We start from the raw sequence: 17619 nt of genomic DNA on the forward strand, positions 1-17619 counted from the left end.
TGTGATAAAGTTAAATTTATAAATTAGGCACAGTAAAGAGATTAACTATAATAAGTAATAAAATAGAATAATATAACAATATATTGTAATACAAGTGAATGTTCTCTCTCTGTCTCTCTCTCTCTCTCTCTCTCTCAATGTGGGATGTCATAAGATTGCTTCTTGCTACTCAGAATGGTGCACAATTTAAAACTTAAAATATTGTTTATTTTTGGAATTATCTGCTTAATATTTTCAGTCTGTTGTTGACCACAGGTAACTAAAATTGTAGAAAATGAAACTGCATGTTGGTGGGACAGGGCTATACTGTATATGTATCTGTGTAACAACTGCTATTTAAAATTATATTAATAGTAATTACTCTAGCCTTCTTCAGAAATGTTTAATGCTTACTTTGACTAGTGGACTCTATTCCTTTTTTAACTTCATTGTTATCACTGTAGTGTACCATTCATTTGGGTTAGGCATTCATTGTTCAGTTCTATCTCTTTAAAATAATGTCATCAGTCTATTTAGGATCATAAATAGTTACTGGGTGTACCGGTTAATAATGTGGATTTTTTTTCAATAGATGGAGTTACACATATGTTGATATATGTGCGATTTGATATCTATGCTCTCTTGTTGTACTGACAGCAAGCTTCAAAACTTCATATGTCAAATTTGCTGAAGGTGTTAACATCATAGATATTTTTACGCTTAAAAATGTGGAATTTCATGCCAAATAAAACCATTTGTGGGAAGTTTTAATTCATAATTTTGAAGAAAAAGTTATCGTGTACTTCAAGAAGCTTATGGTGAACATGCTCCATCTCAAGGTACTTGTGAATGCTGGTTTAAACGCTTTAAAAGCGATGATTTTGATGTGAAAGACAAAGAACGTCCAGGTCAACCAAAAAAGTTTGAAGACCAACAATTACAAGCATTATTGGATGAAGATGCGTGTCAAACTCAAAAACAACTTGCAGAAAGATTAAACGTTGCTCAGCAAACTATTTCTGATCTTTTACAAGCAATGGAAAAGATTTTGAAGGAAACTGGGTGCCACATCAACCGAACAAAAGACAAATGGAAAACTGAAAAGTCATCAGTAAAATGTTGCTTCAACGGCACAAAAGAAAGTCCTTTTGCATCGAATTGTGACTGGAGATGAAAAGTGGATTTATTTTGAGAATCCCAAGTGCACAAAATCATGGGTTGATCCAGGTCAACCATCAACATCAACTGCAAGGCCAAATCGCTTCAGAAAGAAGACAATGCTCTGCGTTTGGTGGGATCAGGAAGGTATGGTGTATTATGAGCTTCTAAATCCAGATGAAACGGTTAATACTGATCATTACTGACAACAAATAATCAATTTGAATCACGCTTTGATCATGAAATGACCAGAATGTGTCAGAAGACACAGCAAAGTAATTTTGCTCCATGATGACACACCATCACAAACTTCAAAACTAGTTAAAGACACATTAAAAGATCTTGCCTGGGAAGTATTAACCCACCCGCTATATTCTTCAGACCTTGCTACTTCAGATTACCACTTGTTCCAATCGATGGCACACGCACTTTCTTAGCAGCACTTCAAAACGTACGAAGAAGTGGAAAATTGGGTCTCTGAATGGTTTACCTCAAAACAAGAAAAGTTCTTTTGGGACGTTATCCACAAATTACCTGAAAGATGGGGAAATGTGTAGCTAGTGATGGACATTACTTTGAATAAAGCACTTTTGATGTTTCTCTTGAAATTATCGTGTTTTCTTTGATTACAAAATCTGCCATTAGTAACCGGTACACCTATATGAAACTCATCATTATATTTACTGTAAGGTGTTGGTGTCAAGAATGCTGGTTATTTCCCTTGGTCACGTGGCTCAGTTGGTTGGAGCATTGTCCTGTACACCAAAAAAAGAAAAAAAGAGGTTGTGGGTTCGATTCCCTAGCAGGGCACATACCTAAGTTGTGGGCTCGATCTTAGAGTGCATATGGGAGGCAATCAGCCAATGTTTCTCTCTCTCTCTCTGTCTCTGTCTCTAAAATAATAAAACAAAAAATATATCCTTGGTGAGGTTAAAAGAAAAAAAATGCTGTTTATTAAATTATATAGCTTCTTCTCACTAAGCTTAGTATCACTCATGCATCTGAGGAACTATTAGAGACTCAAATATAATGATAGCTCATATTTCTCTGGCTGTTAGAATGCTTGAATCTAAACTTGGATCCCGGTGTATACCCACTCAGAGACTATGTATAACTTAACAACATGTACTCTAGGCTCCAGCTTCTTTTTTTTTAATCAATAAATTTATCTTCTTTTTAAATTTTTAAATTTATATTTTAAATCCTTTCTGGTAAAAAATGAGAACAAACAAATACTAATTAATTTGTTCAAAGTCACATGGGTAAGTTATTTGAACTCAACCTATGCTTTTCAGGAGAAACGTCATTAACTACTAAAGTAAAGTACTATGAAAGCCAGGGAAGGGGAAAATGTGTCAAAAAAGGAAGAGAGTGGTTTGTAGTTTTCATATGACATAGAGGAAAGCTGAGAAGATAACTTATTAGGTCAGTTTCCCTAATTTGCATTTGGGTAAAGAAGGAAAGGTAAAGAGTGAATCTGTTTTACAAAGATTAGTTGTTTTTGTTTCTTTTTCATTTGTTTTTTTATAGGAAAGGGAAAGTGTATGCATGAGTGTTATGGCTGGGGGTAATTGAGGTGAAGGAAGGTAGTTTGGATTTTTGTTTGTGGTTTTGTTATTTTTAGGCTGGACTCTTGAATGTTGGCTAGAGGAACCTGGCTATAGGAAATAAGAAATTAAAAGATAGAGTATAAATATTTGTTGAACAGAAATTATGAAACTATACATTTATTTGAATGAAGAATTTTGACATAGTCCTTATGAATTAAAAATTCTAGATTGTTAAAAATGCTTGAGGCAAGAGTGAATTTCTCCTTACCTAATAAAATGTAAGAAATGGTACTGGAAACTGGTAAGTCACACTTCAGGTGTGCTTATTAAATAACTTTTTCCCCAGTATTGCTGATTTATTTACTTATTTTGAAATTTGTATGTCACTTTTTATATAACTTCTGAAATCATACAGGCAGTTTAAGTATCTCAAGGGTATACTTTTGGATAAAGGAGCAACAATAGCAGTTTTACATTTCAGAATAATGAGATGGCTTTTATTCTTGTCCAGGTGACCGTTTCAGATCAGTCATAGATGATGCCTGGTGGTTTGGAACAATTGAAAGCCAGGAACCTCTTCAACATGAGTACCCTGATAGTTTGTTTCAGTGCTATAATGTTTGGTAAGGAAGTGTTTATTGTATTTTAGTGTACCCTGAGTTGCTTTGAATGTTTTCCCCATCTATCTATATAAAAGCCTAATATGCTAAGTGTCTGACCGTTCAACCAGTCACTATGGCGCGTACTGACCACCAGGGGGCAGATGCTCCGACCAGTAGGTTAGCATGCTGCTGGGTCCGGCTGATCCAGACTGAGTGAGAAGGGCCAGACACGCCCTGTAGCCCTCCACGGTCCCTCCCCAACTGGCCAATCTCCCGAGGTCCCTCCCCAGCCTCTAAAATATTTCTTCTAATTAATTTCCTTTCAGTGTGCATGAATCCATGCACCAGGCCTCTAGTCTATCCATAAAGTGATAGAGATTCTTCTTTTAAACACTGAAGCAATTATTTTTATGACACGATTTTATTTTAAAAATTGCATAACAGTATTTTTTTTTTTTACTTTAAGCTGGGATAATGGCGATACAGAAAAGATGAGTCCTTGGGATATGGAACTTATACCTAATAATGGTAAGTGTATGTTAGGCTTTTCAGATATGTATTATGGAATTAATTTCTTAAATAAGATACCTGATTTGCTGATTTGCTGTTGCATAGGGTTGTATTGACCTGGACTTTAAAGGCATAGCAGTGAACAAGATACACATAATCTTTACCCACTGGAATTTATAATCTAACAGGGAAGATTGAAGTTAATTAATTACAGCTAAATATGAAATGTTTTGCAAATTATTATTCACTCCTAAAATGTTATCTTTGTAACTCTAGAATACTTAAGAGTATAACATAATATAAAAAGTTCAGGCTTTTGAGTGACACAGCATAGATTCATATCCTAGCAGCCAGGACCTAGCTCTACCATCTTCTGTCTATTCCATCTTGGCAAGTTCCTTAAAGTCTTCAAACCAGATTCTTAGGATTCAGCCTTTGAAATTATGTAAACTAATACCTTCCTTATGGGGCTTCTGTGAGGATTAAAAGACACCATATGTCTAATAAACTTATTATAGAACCCTGACACGTGTAAGGGCTCATTGAGTAGGTAATTACAATTAACCTATCTGTATAATAGAGGAATATGCAAATTAGCCAGGACGCTGCAATATAATGACTGGACAGCAGGGACCTGAGGCTGCATGGCGCCTGGCCGGGGCGAGGGACCTCAGGCCGTGCCCCTTGCCTGATGGGGCTTGACGGGAGACCTCAGGCCGTGCCCCTTGCCTGATGGGGCTTGACAGGGGACCTCAGGCCGTGCCCCTTGCCTGATGGGGCTTGACGGGAGACCTCAGGCCGTGCCCTCTGCCCCAGCGCTGGTTCGGGAGAACTCAGACCCCGCCCCGGCACCAGGCCAGGAGACCTGAGGCTGTGTCCCCTGCCCAGAGGGGCTTGACAGGGGTGGGGCCGGCTGGGTCTGGGTCTCCCCAATGAGGTTGGGGCCGGCCGGGTCTGGGTCTCCTGCGTTTTCGAAGCACATGCGGGTGGTGGGCGGGGACTTGACTCTAGGCGGCGCGGCACGCCCCAGACTCTGACAGGAGGGAGATTTTCATATACATTTTACTAATTTTCTTTCATTTCCTGACACTTCTATTATAGAGAAAGGGCAAATAACAATATTAAAATATTTCCTCTAATTAATTCACTTTTAATGTGCATGAATTTCATGCACCAGGCCACCAGTAATAATATAATAACTGTCACCTTATATATGGCCTGACACATAGCCTTGGGATTTGGGAGTTAGCCTTAGGCAGTGAGTATGACATCTTTCTGGAACTGAGAAAAGGCCAGTGTGGCTAAATACTTGAGATTGTATTTTCATTCTACCTCATTACCTATCTTTGTTTCAATTTAAGAAAAAAGCACACATTTTACTGTATATGCATAAAATGTTTAAAAGGATATATATTCTAGATTATTAATAAGGATCATTTATAAAGGGCAAGGATATGAGGACTTCCATAAATTGTTTTACATTATTCTGTATTCAATTTTTTTAAAATACTACTTTTACTATCAGATAAAAGATTTTTTTTAAAAAAGGAAAAAATATGACTTGTGAAATAGTAGAAATAATCATTTATGAATATTCACTAGTTATTGTATTCTAAGAAGTCAGAGAAAAAATATAACTTAGACAAAGTAAACCCAATATGATAAACCTTAGAAATGAGAAAATCATGCTAATATTGTCCAAGACTAGTTTTTCTTAGAAATTATCACTTTAAAAATTTAATACCAGAAGTGTATTTTTATCTCACTGCTAGTCTAGAGCTGTTTAAAACTTTAAAATATTTTAATCAACTTGTGACCATGTTACATGGCTTATATTCTGATTTTGTTGTTCTTCTTCGTGAAAGTTTGAAGTCACATTGCACTGTTATGAATATGAAAGAAATGAAGCTGCTAATTAGTGTTGTAATGCCTCGGGTGTTTATTGAAATAAATTGGTGCCATTAAGATACTATTTGTTTCCTGCTTAAGTATATCTGTATGTGGAGGGGTACATTTTTGTTGTTTTTTATCTATTTGGATACACATACATATGTACCCGTAGAGTTTAATTGCATTTTGTGAGGAGGAAAATTTTGTACACAACTTTCTCTAATTTAGGTCTAGTTCAAAGAAAAAATTACTTTGGAGATTTATAGACTTAGGTCATCATAAACCCCTAATAATTCTCTTAAAGATTCAGTTAAATATTCTATTAAAGATTTGGGCATTCATTAAGGAAACCATCATTTAAGAGCAATAAGCATAAGAATTATCTATCAGTATTCATAATTTTCTCTGTTCCTACATTTTTGAAAATGTAAGCTTTATTTGAAGTATTCCAAAAAATCCCACTTTAGTTCAGTTTTACCTTATGTATGTTTTATCAAAATACATAAGGAGATTATATTATGAAATAATTGATAACTTTTAAATTTGCCTCATTTTATAGAAATACTTTCTACTTTACCTGTAAATGATAATAAAGCAAATTGTGAGGTAAAAATTTGGAGAATTAAAACGTTTTAAAAAATTATTTACGCCCTAGATGGTTTGGCTCAGTGGAGAGAGCGTTGGCCTGCAATCTGAAGGGTCCCGGGTTCGAATCCGGTCAAGGGCATATGCCCAGGTTGTGGGCTCGATCCCCAGTAGGGGGCGTGCAGGAAGCAACCGATCAGTGATTTTCTCTCATAATTGATATTTCTATCTCTCTCCCTCTCCCTTCCTCTCTGAAATCAGTAAAAATATACTTTAAAAAATAAAAAATTATTTAAGTTTTATTGACCCTTGGAACATACTTTAATGAAAATAAAGAATATACTTATCAAATCATTATAAAAATTTACTTTAGTTTTATAACAATACCAATTCTATTTTTAAAGATAACCTAAATATTACGAGATTACCACATATTTTCACTAAATTTGTATTTCTGTGTATTTTAGCTGTATTTCCTGAAGAACTAGGTACCAGTGTTCCTTTAACTGATGTCGAATGCAGATCATTGATCTATAAACCTCTTGATGGAGAATGGGGTTCCAATCCCAGGGATGAAGAATGTGAAAGAATTGTTGCAGGAGTAAACCAATTGATGACACTAGGTAAATGATAATAGTAGCACATCAACGTAGAAAAGCTGGAAAAACGCAAACAGAGTAGTCTTTCATAATATTAAGTCAATGGTTTTCAGACACTTTCACGTGGAAGTTTAAAAAAACAGTTATAAATGGGATTGCTCTAGCTGAATTTAGAGTAGAACCCCCAGAAATGCCAGGGGTATTTCTGAACAATCTGGTTCCTCCAGAACCCAATTTTGAAAACCCTCGACATATTCAGGCTGACATGATTAAATTGGGAGAGAATGTCTGAAAGCTGAATTATAATTATTTGGATAGCTATACTAGTTCCCTTAACTTTACAATGCATATGCATAAGAGAATATTTGTAAGGGGATGGGAGAAGGACATATTAATAGCTTTGCCTCATAAAATAAAAACAATGACCACAAGTTATCTGGAGTAACTCTAAACTAGTATGGTGCTTTGTAGCAACCTCTTCTTTCGGTCTGGAATCAGTTTCAGAGTCTAGGGAGAAATTAACATGAATAAGAAGAGCTAAAGACACTGGAGACACATTGGATAATATTTTTATCTGAAGTATTTTATAAAATGGCAACACTTCATAAAAATTGTCTCAAAATGACTTAAAATTACTATCTTAAGTAATTTTAGTAGTATTTTAGTACAGGTTTAAGGACATGACGTCATACGGTGTGTGCATGAGCAAAAAAATGGAGCTGCTAATTAGTGTTATATGCCTAGATTTTATCAGTTTACTGTGTGCCATTGGGTCCATGACTTTGAGCCAAAGACTTCTGTATCTGTTTTCTCTTCTCTGCTTGCCTAATATTTCATAGAATTATGTTGCAAAGATTAGATAAGGTGATAAGTTTTGAGAAAATCAGAGGTTACAACATTTGAATGTAATGTATTATTATAGTGTTGCTGGTAGAATGTCAAGAACATAGATACAGGAATGGCCAGGTTTTAATTAGAGAAATGTGTGTGTCCTTAGTAGGTCAGATATATATTATTTGTCATCTTTTCTAAGCAACCCATGAATAACAAATATCTCTAGAATTTTGTAGAATTTTGGCAATTGTCTACATAATAAAAAATGGAACTCTTATTTAGGTTAGCTAAATTAATGTATTTCCTATGAAAAGACAGTGGCAGACTAATGTTATGTGGATCAGACCTTAAGTCTTAATTCATGCAGAATTGTCCATGAAGTATTTTAAGCAATACAAATATAAATTTACAAACTTATTTGTCTTATTTATTTTAGATATTGCTTCAGCATTTGTGGCTCCTGTGGATCTGCAAGCCTATCCCATGTATTGCACTGTAGTGGCATATCCAACAGATTTAAGTACAATTAAACAAAGACTGGAAAACAGGTTTTACAGGTTAGAACTGTTTGCTACTACCAAAGGAAAGCTAAATGATTCTTTCCTCCATTTACTGATCTTCTATAGCACTGTTTCTCAAACATTGATGTACATAAAAATCATACAGGATTTTGTTAAGGTTTAGAGTAGGACCTGAGATTCTACATTTCTAAAAAGTTTCCAGCAATGTTGCTGCTGGTGGTCTTATAGTTGCTAATATGAGTTTCTGCTCACTGTCTTAATATTGTATTTTATAAAGCAAGCTGAAGTATTTCATTTTCTCCAAGATACTGCATTGAAATATTTGTTCGTTAATTGATTTTTCATAGAATAATATAAAATTTGTCTTTTTTTCTTACTTTGCTTCTATTCAGCTTATGAAGACTTATCCTGAATTTTCATTTTTCATAGTTATAGGTTAGCTTGAAATATAACTAGAGGTTTTTTTTAAGACAATTTTAATTAATTTACATCATCACCTTCCTGTTAATAATTTCAATAAATATTGAGTTCTAATCTCAGACAGGCTTTGTAGGTTTATTACCTAAAATACCTTGTCAAAAAGTGATTTAAGTCTATAGTTTTGACATAATGAAATCATATTTGTTTTCATTTTTCTTATATGACTTGCTAGACAGGCCAACAACATTTTAATTCAGATAATACTACATTAAAATTTTCTCTTTCTGACCAGCTTTATATTACTTCAGTTCTTTACATTCTTATTTATTTAAATTAGGAAAGTTTTTATTCATATTTTTCTACATAAAATTAGTGCTTTCCATTCTTTTTATTACTTAAAGTATAACTCTAATTTGGTACTTTGTTTACCTGGCACTGAAAATGCCATTTGTTATTCCTTTCTGACAAAAGTAGATTTTCTCAATAAAAATATTACTGGCATTTGGGGCTGTCCTCTATCCTTTAAGTGCCAATAGCAGCCCCTAGTTGTAAAACTAAAAATGTCTCCAGGCATTGCCAGTGGCCGGAGGGGGTGGAGGGCAGAATCACCCCTGATTAAGAACCACCAGAATAAAAGAAAATTAAGACATTAGATTGCAGGTTCTGAAGACCTTTCTGATCTTGTTAGGTGTTTCTACTGTTGCTTCATTGATATTTATCAAAAGCATAGGAAATGATAATGTGGCTCCCAGCTATCTTACCCTTGTAGCACATTTCTTTAAATTTTTAACTCCACATGTCAGAAGCTTAAGAGAATAAATGGAGAAGAAATTATTAACTATAGCCTTCTTTCTCCTAGTTCCCCTAAATTGCTAAGTCTTAGGACTTATACCTAGTGCTTCAAAGATGGAACAAGATATGGAGGGTAACAGGGAAATAATTGTTCTTATACACTGGTTTTTAGACTTCAGCTAGAAAGATAAACTTACGGCATCTCCCACTGTTTTTATAAATATACTTTCTCATAGAAATACTGCTCATTATAAAAATTGCTAAGGTATACATATCAAGTACATTGCAGCTTAAATAGAATTTTTGGCATTAGCCTGGCTTAATAATAATCAAGTTTGTAAAACATCTTTTGGGATACAATCCTTACATAAATTTGAAACTACCTGTTTTTCTGATAATATGGTTACAGACCCAAATTATGTTCATAAGTGCCATTTCACTGTTTAAACTTTTTTGCTTCTCTGTTACTTATTGGCTTCAGACTTCTTACAGTTTATGATTTTCCTCTTCAACACTTCTTTTAGTCTTTCATTAAACTACTGTCAATTTGCCCTGCTGGTATTAATCTAATACCTTATTTTACACACAGTTTTCTGTAGGGTTTTCTGAAGATACCTGTGATTTTATTATTAGAATTAGCCTTGTGACTGCTATTTTAAATCCACAGAAGCATTTCTGTATCCACAATTATAAATTTTTAAAATTCCATATAATTTTTTTTCACACTTCAGTAATATTCTAGAAGTCATCTTTGGTTTTTCTTTACTTTAAGAAATAAAATAATAAACACCAAATGTCAATTCAATGTTAAAAATAATTTTCATATACTTACTTTTCTTGGTAAACTAACATGGTTACTGTGTTTTTATATTTTTATATCACATAAGCAGGCTATCAATTAGCTTTTCATTTTTACATGTCATTTAATTGCCAGTAATATAATTAGATGAAAATTGTTTTCACATAAATGTCAGATATGCTTATTATAAAAAATGACACCATATATGACAGGAATAAGCTAAAAATAAAAACTCCAGTTCCCTTCTGCTACTCTCCCTATAGACAGTCTTTCTCCATAAAAGAAGGAACATTGTGGATTAGACACAGTGTGTCTAATCAGACATATGCTATGCAAATACATAAAGTTACTACATTTTTTTCCCCCTTTAAAGAGGTGATATTTTGAAAATAAGGTGTGAGTTTTGTATCTGATTTAAGACTGCAATTTGAAAAGTTTCAGTGTCTTGGTTTAAAATTTTGTGGCTATATTTCTAAATATAATGAGGTTAATCCTTCTGTATTTTGTTTAAAGGCGGGTTTCTTCCCTAATGTGGGAAGTTCGATATATAGAGCATAACACTCGAACATTTAATGAGCCTGGAAGCCCTATTGTAAAAGCTGCTAAGTTTGTGACTGATCTTCTTCTACATTTTATCAAGTGAGTTATTTTTCCACACATAATTACTGTAATAATTAATAGAAATATTGTCAGATACAATCTTTTTTATATGAATAATATCAATGCTGTGTTATACACATGGTTCCACTCAAAACAGGGAGCACATAATGTCTGTCTAAGGCAGCGGTTCTCAACCTGTGGGTCGCGACCCCTTTGGCGGTCGAACGACCCTTTCACAGGGATCGCCTATGACCATCCTGCATATCAGATATTTACATTACGATTCATAACAGTAGCAACATTACAGTTATGAAGTAGCAACGAAAATCATTTTATGTTTGGGTCACAACATGAGGAACTGTATTTAAAGGGCCAGGAGGTTGAGAACCACTGGTCTAAGGTAACATTTAAACATTTAGTTCATTAGTATTATTTACGAAATCATAAAAATTGTGTTATACAGTTAACATAAACAAACATGTATCCTTTTCTAAATCCAACTGTTGGACAATAATAACTATTTATTGAACATGTATTGTTTAACCTAAAATAATTCTTACAGCCAAAATAATCTTAAATGTGGGAGAGATCATTATCTGGAATTTATAGTTAAGAAAACTGAGTCTTTTAGAGGTTAACTTCACAGTCAATGAATGTCTGCTATTTGATTTGAAAGCCTTTAATCTTAATATTATAGTACCCTGTCAAGTTTATAAACAAGTATTTAAAGAGTCTAGCAGGAGACTAAATTTAACTTTCGAGATGATTCTTCCTTAAAGTCTGCTTTAATTCCTCATTTATTGATCCTATATCAATAAGAGTGATAACAATCACTTTTTAAGGCAGCCACACTTTTATTTACTTGTCTTAGGGATTTATGTAAGCACTAGAGGCCCAGTGCATGAAATTCGTGCACTGGTAGGGTCCCTAGCAGCTGCCTGCAGGGGCCTCCCTCCCTTCCCCTGGCAGGCCCCACCTCCTGGTCAAACTCCTGGACGAACTCCTGGTCAAGGGGACAATTTGCATACTATGCTTTTATTATCTAGGATAGAATGAATTGAGCCTTCTAAATTGAAGCCAGAGGATGAATGATCTTGTTAAGAGGAGACAATGTATTTTATAATTTAAATATTCAGCTGCTATCAGCTTTTATTTTTACATGAGGGGATCATCAAGACTTTTTTTTTTAACATCTCAAGCTATTGTCTTTACCGATCATAATCAGAGGCTCCCTTTTCCTGGTATTAGTTGTTTATATTTTTGCTAAGGAATGTAGGTAATTTCAATATAAGAAAACAGTAGAGAAAATTAGTAAAATGAACTTTATGCCCTTCCTCTACCTTATTCCCTAAAGAAATCTGTTGCCTTGCAAGTGGTTTGGGGGTTATTGTTGCAATCCTTTGCTTTTCAGTAAAATTGATAATCAAGAATTAGCTATCCTCAGAGGACTGTTTATTTAACTTGGTTTCATTAGCTTATAATATTTTAACTGAAGTCTTTAGTCTATAATTTTGTAAGTGTTATGTGGATATTTATTTACATCTATTTTTCCAGAGATATGAATCAGTAGAATTTGGATAGAGTAAATTTATATTTTAGTGAAATAATTTAAATAAAACAATTATTTTTGTATTTGGAATAGACTATACAGTTGTATTTTTTTCAAATAGTTATTGTGAAGTGCCTTGTAAGAACAGACTAATATAACATTTTATTTTTGTTAATCCTCACCCAAGGATAGGCTTTCCATTGATTTTTAGAAAGAATGGAAGAGAGGGAGGGAGGGATAGAGAAACTGGGGCCAGGATTGAACCTGCAACCCAGATACTTGTCCCTGACCAGGAATCAAATCCAAGACCTTTGGTGTGCGGGCGGACAATCTAACGGCTTAACAACACCAGCCAGGGCGATTAATACATTTAAAGCATTCATATTGTATGTATCTAAAAATAAATCTCTGGCAATTTATTTATATATATATATATATATATATATATATATATATATATATATATATAAAATTTGTTAAAGCCATTTTTAACTGAAAGTAGTTTTCAAAATGTTATTTCAAAATTTTGATTATACTTTTTAATTGAGTTATTTGGCCTAATTTCAAACAATGGATGTATACAAAGTTATGTAATAGATATTTGGAGATAGAAAGAAGTGTATATTTAACCTCTTAATATAATTTATAGACAGGTAAATCTGTAAATAACTAAATTGGGTGAAGTAGTGTACATGAGCAGAAAGAAGTAAGGGATACAGTGTTGTAAACTCATATGTGGGTCAGATCATGGAGGGCCTTGAATGCTGATCTAAAGAACTAGACTTTTAAAATATGGGCAGTGGAAGCAAGGGTCTGTGAAAATATTTTAACATGAAACTTATCTGATGCATAATATGCCCTAAATATTGTAATTTTAAAAAATTTTTATGTATTGATTTTAAGGAGAGAGAAAAAAAACATTAATTTGTTATTCCACTTATTTATGCATTCATTGGTTGATTCTTGTATGTGCCCTGAGTGGGAATTGAACCCACAACCTTGGCATATTGGGACAATGCTCTAACCAACTTAGGTACCTGTCCATGGCATCTCTGAAAATATTTACTGCAGTGTCTAATATTTATAGGGAAGAGACATAAAGCATAAATAGCAGATTGGCTGCTATAGCTAACCAAGTAGAAGTGATGAGGGATTAATTTATGGAAGTAAGAGAAAGGCGGATGCCAAGAGATTTTAAAGGTTATATTCACAGAACTTGTCCCATGATTGGATTGATAAAGAGGCACGGGGTGGAATAATGAAAAACTGCACTACTTCGAAAACGTGGAATACTGTTTTAAAAAAAATACAGAAAAACGAGGAAGAGTGTCTGGGAGTGACATTTAGGTTCAGACATGTGGAATTTTAGATAATGGTAGGAATCTCAGAAGAGTCAGACCAAATTACAGGAATTTGGAATTCATTTACACAAATACAATGCAGAAATATAAGGTTATCAGGGCAAAAGTTACAGTGTCAAGAGAAGATGACTAAGGATAAAATTTTAGGAAATAACTATGTGTAAGAATGAAAAAATTAAGAAATTAGTAGGTATTACCTTTTCCTTGTAGACTGAGTAATAAAAGGAGGCATCCGACCCACATCAATGATCTGAGCAAAACTTGGAGATGAGAATTGGATTGGGTTTGGTGTAAAGAAATAGGCCTGATTGGAGGCTTCACATAGAGTGGAGGAGAAGGGTCAGATGTGTGTTTTGGCGGCAACCTATGAAATAAGCCTTCAGCCTTTAAGTTTTATCTTAAAATCGGTTTTAGTAACAGATTTAAAGGGAAAATATCTCATGACTCTAATCTCATATACTAATATTTCCTTGTTATTTAGGGATCAGACTTGCTATAACATAATTCCACTCTACAATTCAATGAAGAAGAAAGTTTTGTCTGACTCTGAGGTATTTAATATTTCATTATAATTATTACACTGGTCTTATTCTGTATAAAAAACATACACATAGTAGTTTTAAATAAATGCCATTATGAAAACTATTTTTGTCTAATGCTATAGTTAATGGTTCAGAATTTTTTTGTTTTTTGTTATAAAGAGTTTTTTTTAAAAAGATAGGGAAGAGACTTTAATGAGTCAGTAAAGTGCTCCAGCATATCCATTATAGATTTACTAAAGTGTAAAGGAGATAATTGGTATATAAACAACTGTAGATTACGGTTGACACTTGAACAACATGGAGTTTAAGGGCGCTGACTCCCTGAGCAGTCAAAAATCTGTATAACTTTTACCTACCCCAAGACTTAGCTACTAATAACCTACTGTTGACCAGAAGCCTTACTGATAACATAGTTTATTAACACACATTTTATATGTTATATGTATTACATACTGTATTCTTAAAATAAAGTAAACCAGAAAAAAGAAAATCATAAAAGAAAAAATACATTTATGTATTATATTGTATGTATTTAATAAAAAAAATTGTGTGTAAGTGGACCTTCCCAATTTAAACACATATTCAAGCATTCACTGTAATAATGAAACCTAGAACATTTAATAAATTAGATAAATTCTTGCTTCAAAGGAAGAAGAGAAAGATGCTGATGTGCCAGGAACTTCTACTCGAAAAAGGAAGGTAATATATTTTTTATTTTAACAGACGAACTTTATGTGAATTAAAATGTACTCAGCATTTTTTTTCTTTTTTTTTTTTTTATTTACTGTTAGTATTCCAAGTAAATTCCCATAAAAAATTGCATGATTATCAGAACTAGGTAAATGATATTTTCTATTTTTTGTGTTACTGGATATTACCTAATTATGTAAGACTGCATTAAAAATACAAGATTTATTTTTATGTCATTTTGTTAATATTTTTTAACACTTTTATTTTAGGACTATCAGCCTAGAAGAAGATTACGAAACAGAGCTCAGTCTTATGATATTCAAGCATGGAAGAAACAATGTCAAGAATTGTTAAATCTCATATTTCAGTGTGAAGATTCTGAGCCTTTCCGCCAGCCGGTAGATCTCCTTGAATATCCAGTATGTATTTTTGAAAATATTTTCTTTACCTGTCTGTTTCGCTCTATGTCTTGTTCATGAAAATTTGCTATTTAAATTATTTTTTATGGTTATAGTGTATTCTTCATTATTTCATACATGTTCTCATTATACATGTGGTTATAAAGAGCATCTAAGTTGGATATTGTGGTAAAATAGAAACAACTCTGAACTAATATTCCAAAGAATTGGGTTATGGTTACCAATTGTACAATTTTCTCAACTATTTTTTTTTTAATGTCTACACACACACAAACACACACTAATTCTATAAATTTATTACAACCTTATGGGGTTGTAGAGATGAAATGAGATTACATTAAAATAGTTTTAAACTGAAGCACTATATACAAATGTAAGTTGACATTATTATATATGTTTAGGTTAGGTCAACTCATGACCTTTATGGGATTCATGGTTAAAAGATTGAGTAATCATGATTTAAGTATTTATTTTTGCATGTAGTCTTAGCAATCTAAATATGCTTAAAATGAGCCTTAATTTCTTTATTCAGTTATTAAAGTTTGTACAGTTCAGATAACTTTTGTGGTTTGAAATTAAAATTAAAATGCAGTATTTTATAATAAGAGACTATGAACTGGATGTGGTATTATCTGACATACGTGTTTATGTGTATGTTCTAACTTAGTGATGAAAATAGAAATTTCATCATAAATATCATAAATGCCTTTTCTCATTTAAAATCAAGAAACATGGAATCTTAAGTGTAAAAGATAAATCTTTAATTCCAGCAGTGTGATAAACTGGGCTAGTTCAAGCCCTACCCTCCAAAAAACTCTTTAGAGGAACTGAGCTAATGCTTCAATGCTCTGGTTTTCAGTTCTTTTTGTTTTGGGAACCTGTGGATTTCCCTTTGTTTCTTGCAAACCCAACTTTGTGTCTTAGAAAATAAGTTATAATTTACCCACTGCTTGCAGGAGTTTGTATTCTGGACTTTTCCCCAGAAAAGAAGTGATAGATTTTAGAAGCACAAGTATTAACACTGAGCATGGAGACAGGTGAAGCCATATGAGCCATGGTGAGGAAGGAAATTGGAACTGAGACTCCACTGTTGAAAGACTTTACCTTCAATGAAAATAATAGAATAATTATTCTTTCTAAAGAAGAATGTCTCTTTGGTGTCAGAGAAATATCCCTAAGCTTGCACTATGCACGGATTTGGAGTCTAGATTTACACACCCTGTGGGGTAGATATTCATCAAGGGAAAAGAAACCAATTCTTACTAAAGCTGAACTAATGATAAAAATAAATTGTAAACTATATAAGTGTGTGATCTGTTATGTATATGATAACAGAAACAATAAATGGAAATAATAGATTATTCTGAAACATGATTATACTTCATCAAATTGAAAACACTGTTCATTGTAAGATGAATGGTATTTTATGTACCACTAAGACAAAGAAAAAAAATTGCCAATTAAAGTTTGATTTGTTATTTTGGTTTAAGAGATAAATGGAGGGATAAGAAACATAAGGAAATAAAGACTAAAGACAATAAGAAAAATCTTAAAGCAATTATATAGAAAATACAGGAGACACCCAAAACTGGTCCAATCAATTCATTTTACTGAGGTTGAACTGAGGCTTAGATTAAGTAGCTTTCCAAAATATGTAGCAATTTATTGACACAGTGAGAACAAGAGGCCATTTCTCGTGTATCTAGTGCACTAGAGCTATATGTATTATTCTTAGAGAATAGGTAATACATAGGAATGCAGTCTCTCTTAAGTATTCAAAATAATGAGAATGCTATTTAGAACCTCTCAACCAGCTAAAAGTATCAGCAGACAGAAAATACCAGAAAGAAGAAAAAAAGTTAATCTACTGTCTCTTGTTGAATTCCTTGATGGAGGTGTGAAAACTTATGGCTCTTTACGATTTCTTAATACTGTCACAGAGAAGAGGAAACTTGGATAACCTGCTTTTTATACTTCAGAATTAACTATAATTAACTATCAGCCTTATCAGTAGAATATTTAAGGCAATAATGCTCTTCATACTTAAGCTTTTGTATGAAAATAATTACTTTACATTTTGAGTTTATCCAAATCAAGATTTTGAAAATTAAACTTTTTTTATGGAAAGTAGCATGCTAAATATTCTACTCCATTTACTTATTCAACAGAATTCTATTGAGTGGCTACCATATGCACTAAGGAAAATGAAATGCTCTACA

The 17619-nt window shown here is 33.1% G+C and overlaps 1 protein-coding gene across 1 annotated transcript in view; it reads left to right on the forward strand.

The window, feature by feature from the left end:
- Positions 1-17619, forward strand: part of PHIP (pleckstrin homology domain interacting protein) — an 89195-nt gene that overhangs the window by 58423 nt on the left and 13153 nt on the right. The window contains exons 22-29 of the mRNA XM_023755195.1: positions 3199-3310; positions 3756-3817; positions 6742-6897; positions 8144-8264; positions 10753-10878; positions 14231-14300; positions 14940-14990; positions 15251-15400. Of these exons, the coding sequence (XP_023610963.1) occupies positions 3199-3310; positions 3756-3817; positions 6742-6897; positions 8144-8264; positions 10753-10878; positions 14231-14300; positions 14940-14990; positions 15251-15400 (848 nt within the window). The remainder of the gene's footprint in view (positions 1-3198; positions 3311-3755; positions 3818-6741; positions 6898-8143; positions 8265-10752; positions 10879-14230; positions 14301-14939; positions 14991-15250; positions 15401-17619) is intronic.

The sequence above is a fragment of the Myotis lucifugus genome, unplaced genomic scaffold, assembly GCF_000147115.1.
Source record: "Myotis lucifugus unplaced genomic scaffold, Myoluc2.0 scaffold_71, whole genome shotgun sequence".
Lineage (NCBI taxonomy): Eukaryota > Metazoa > Chordata > Mammalia > Chiroptera > Vespertilionidae > Myotis > Myotis lucifugus.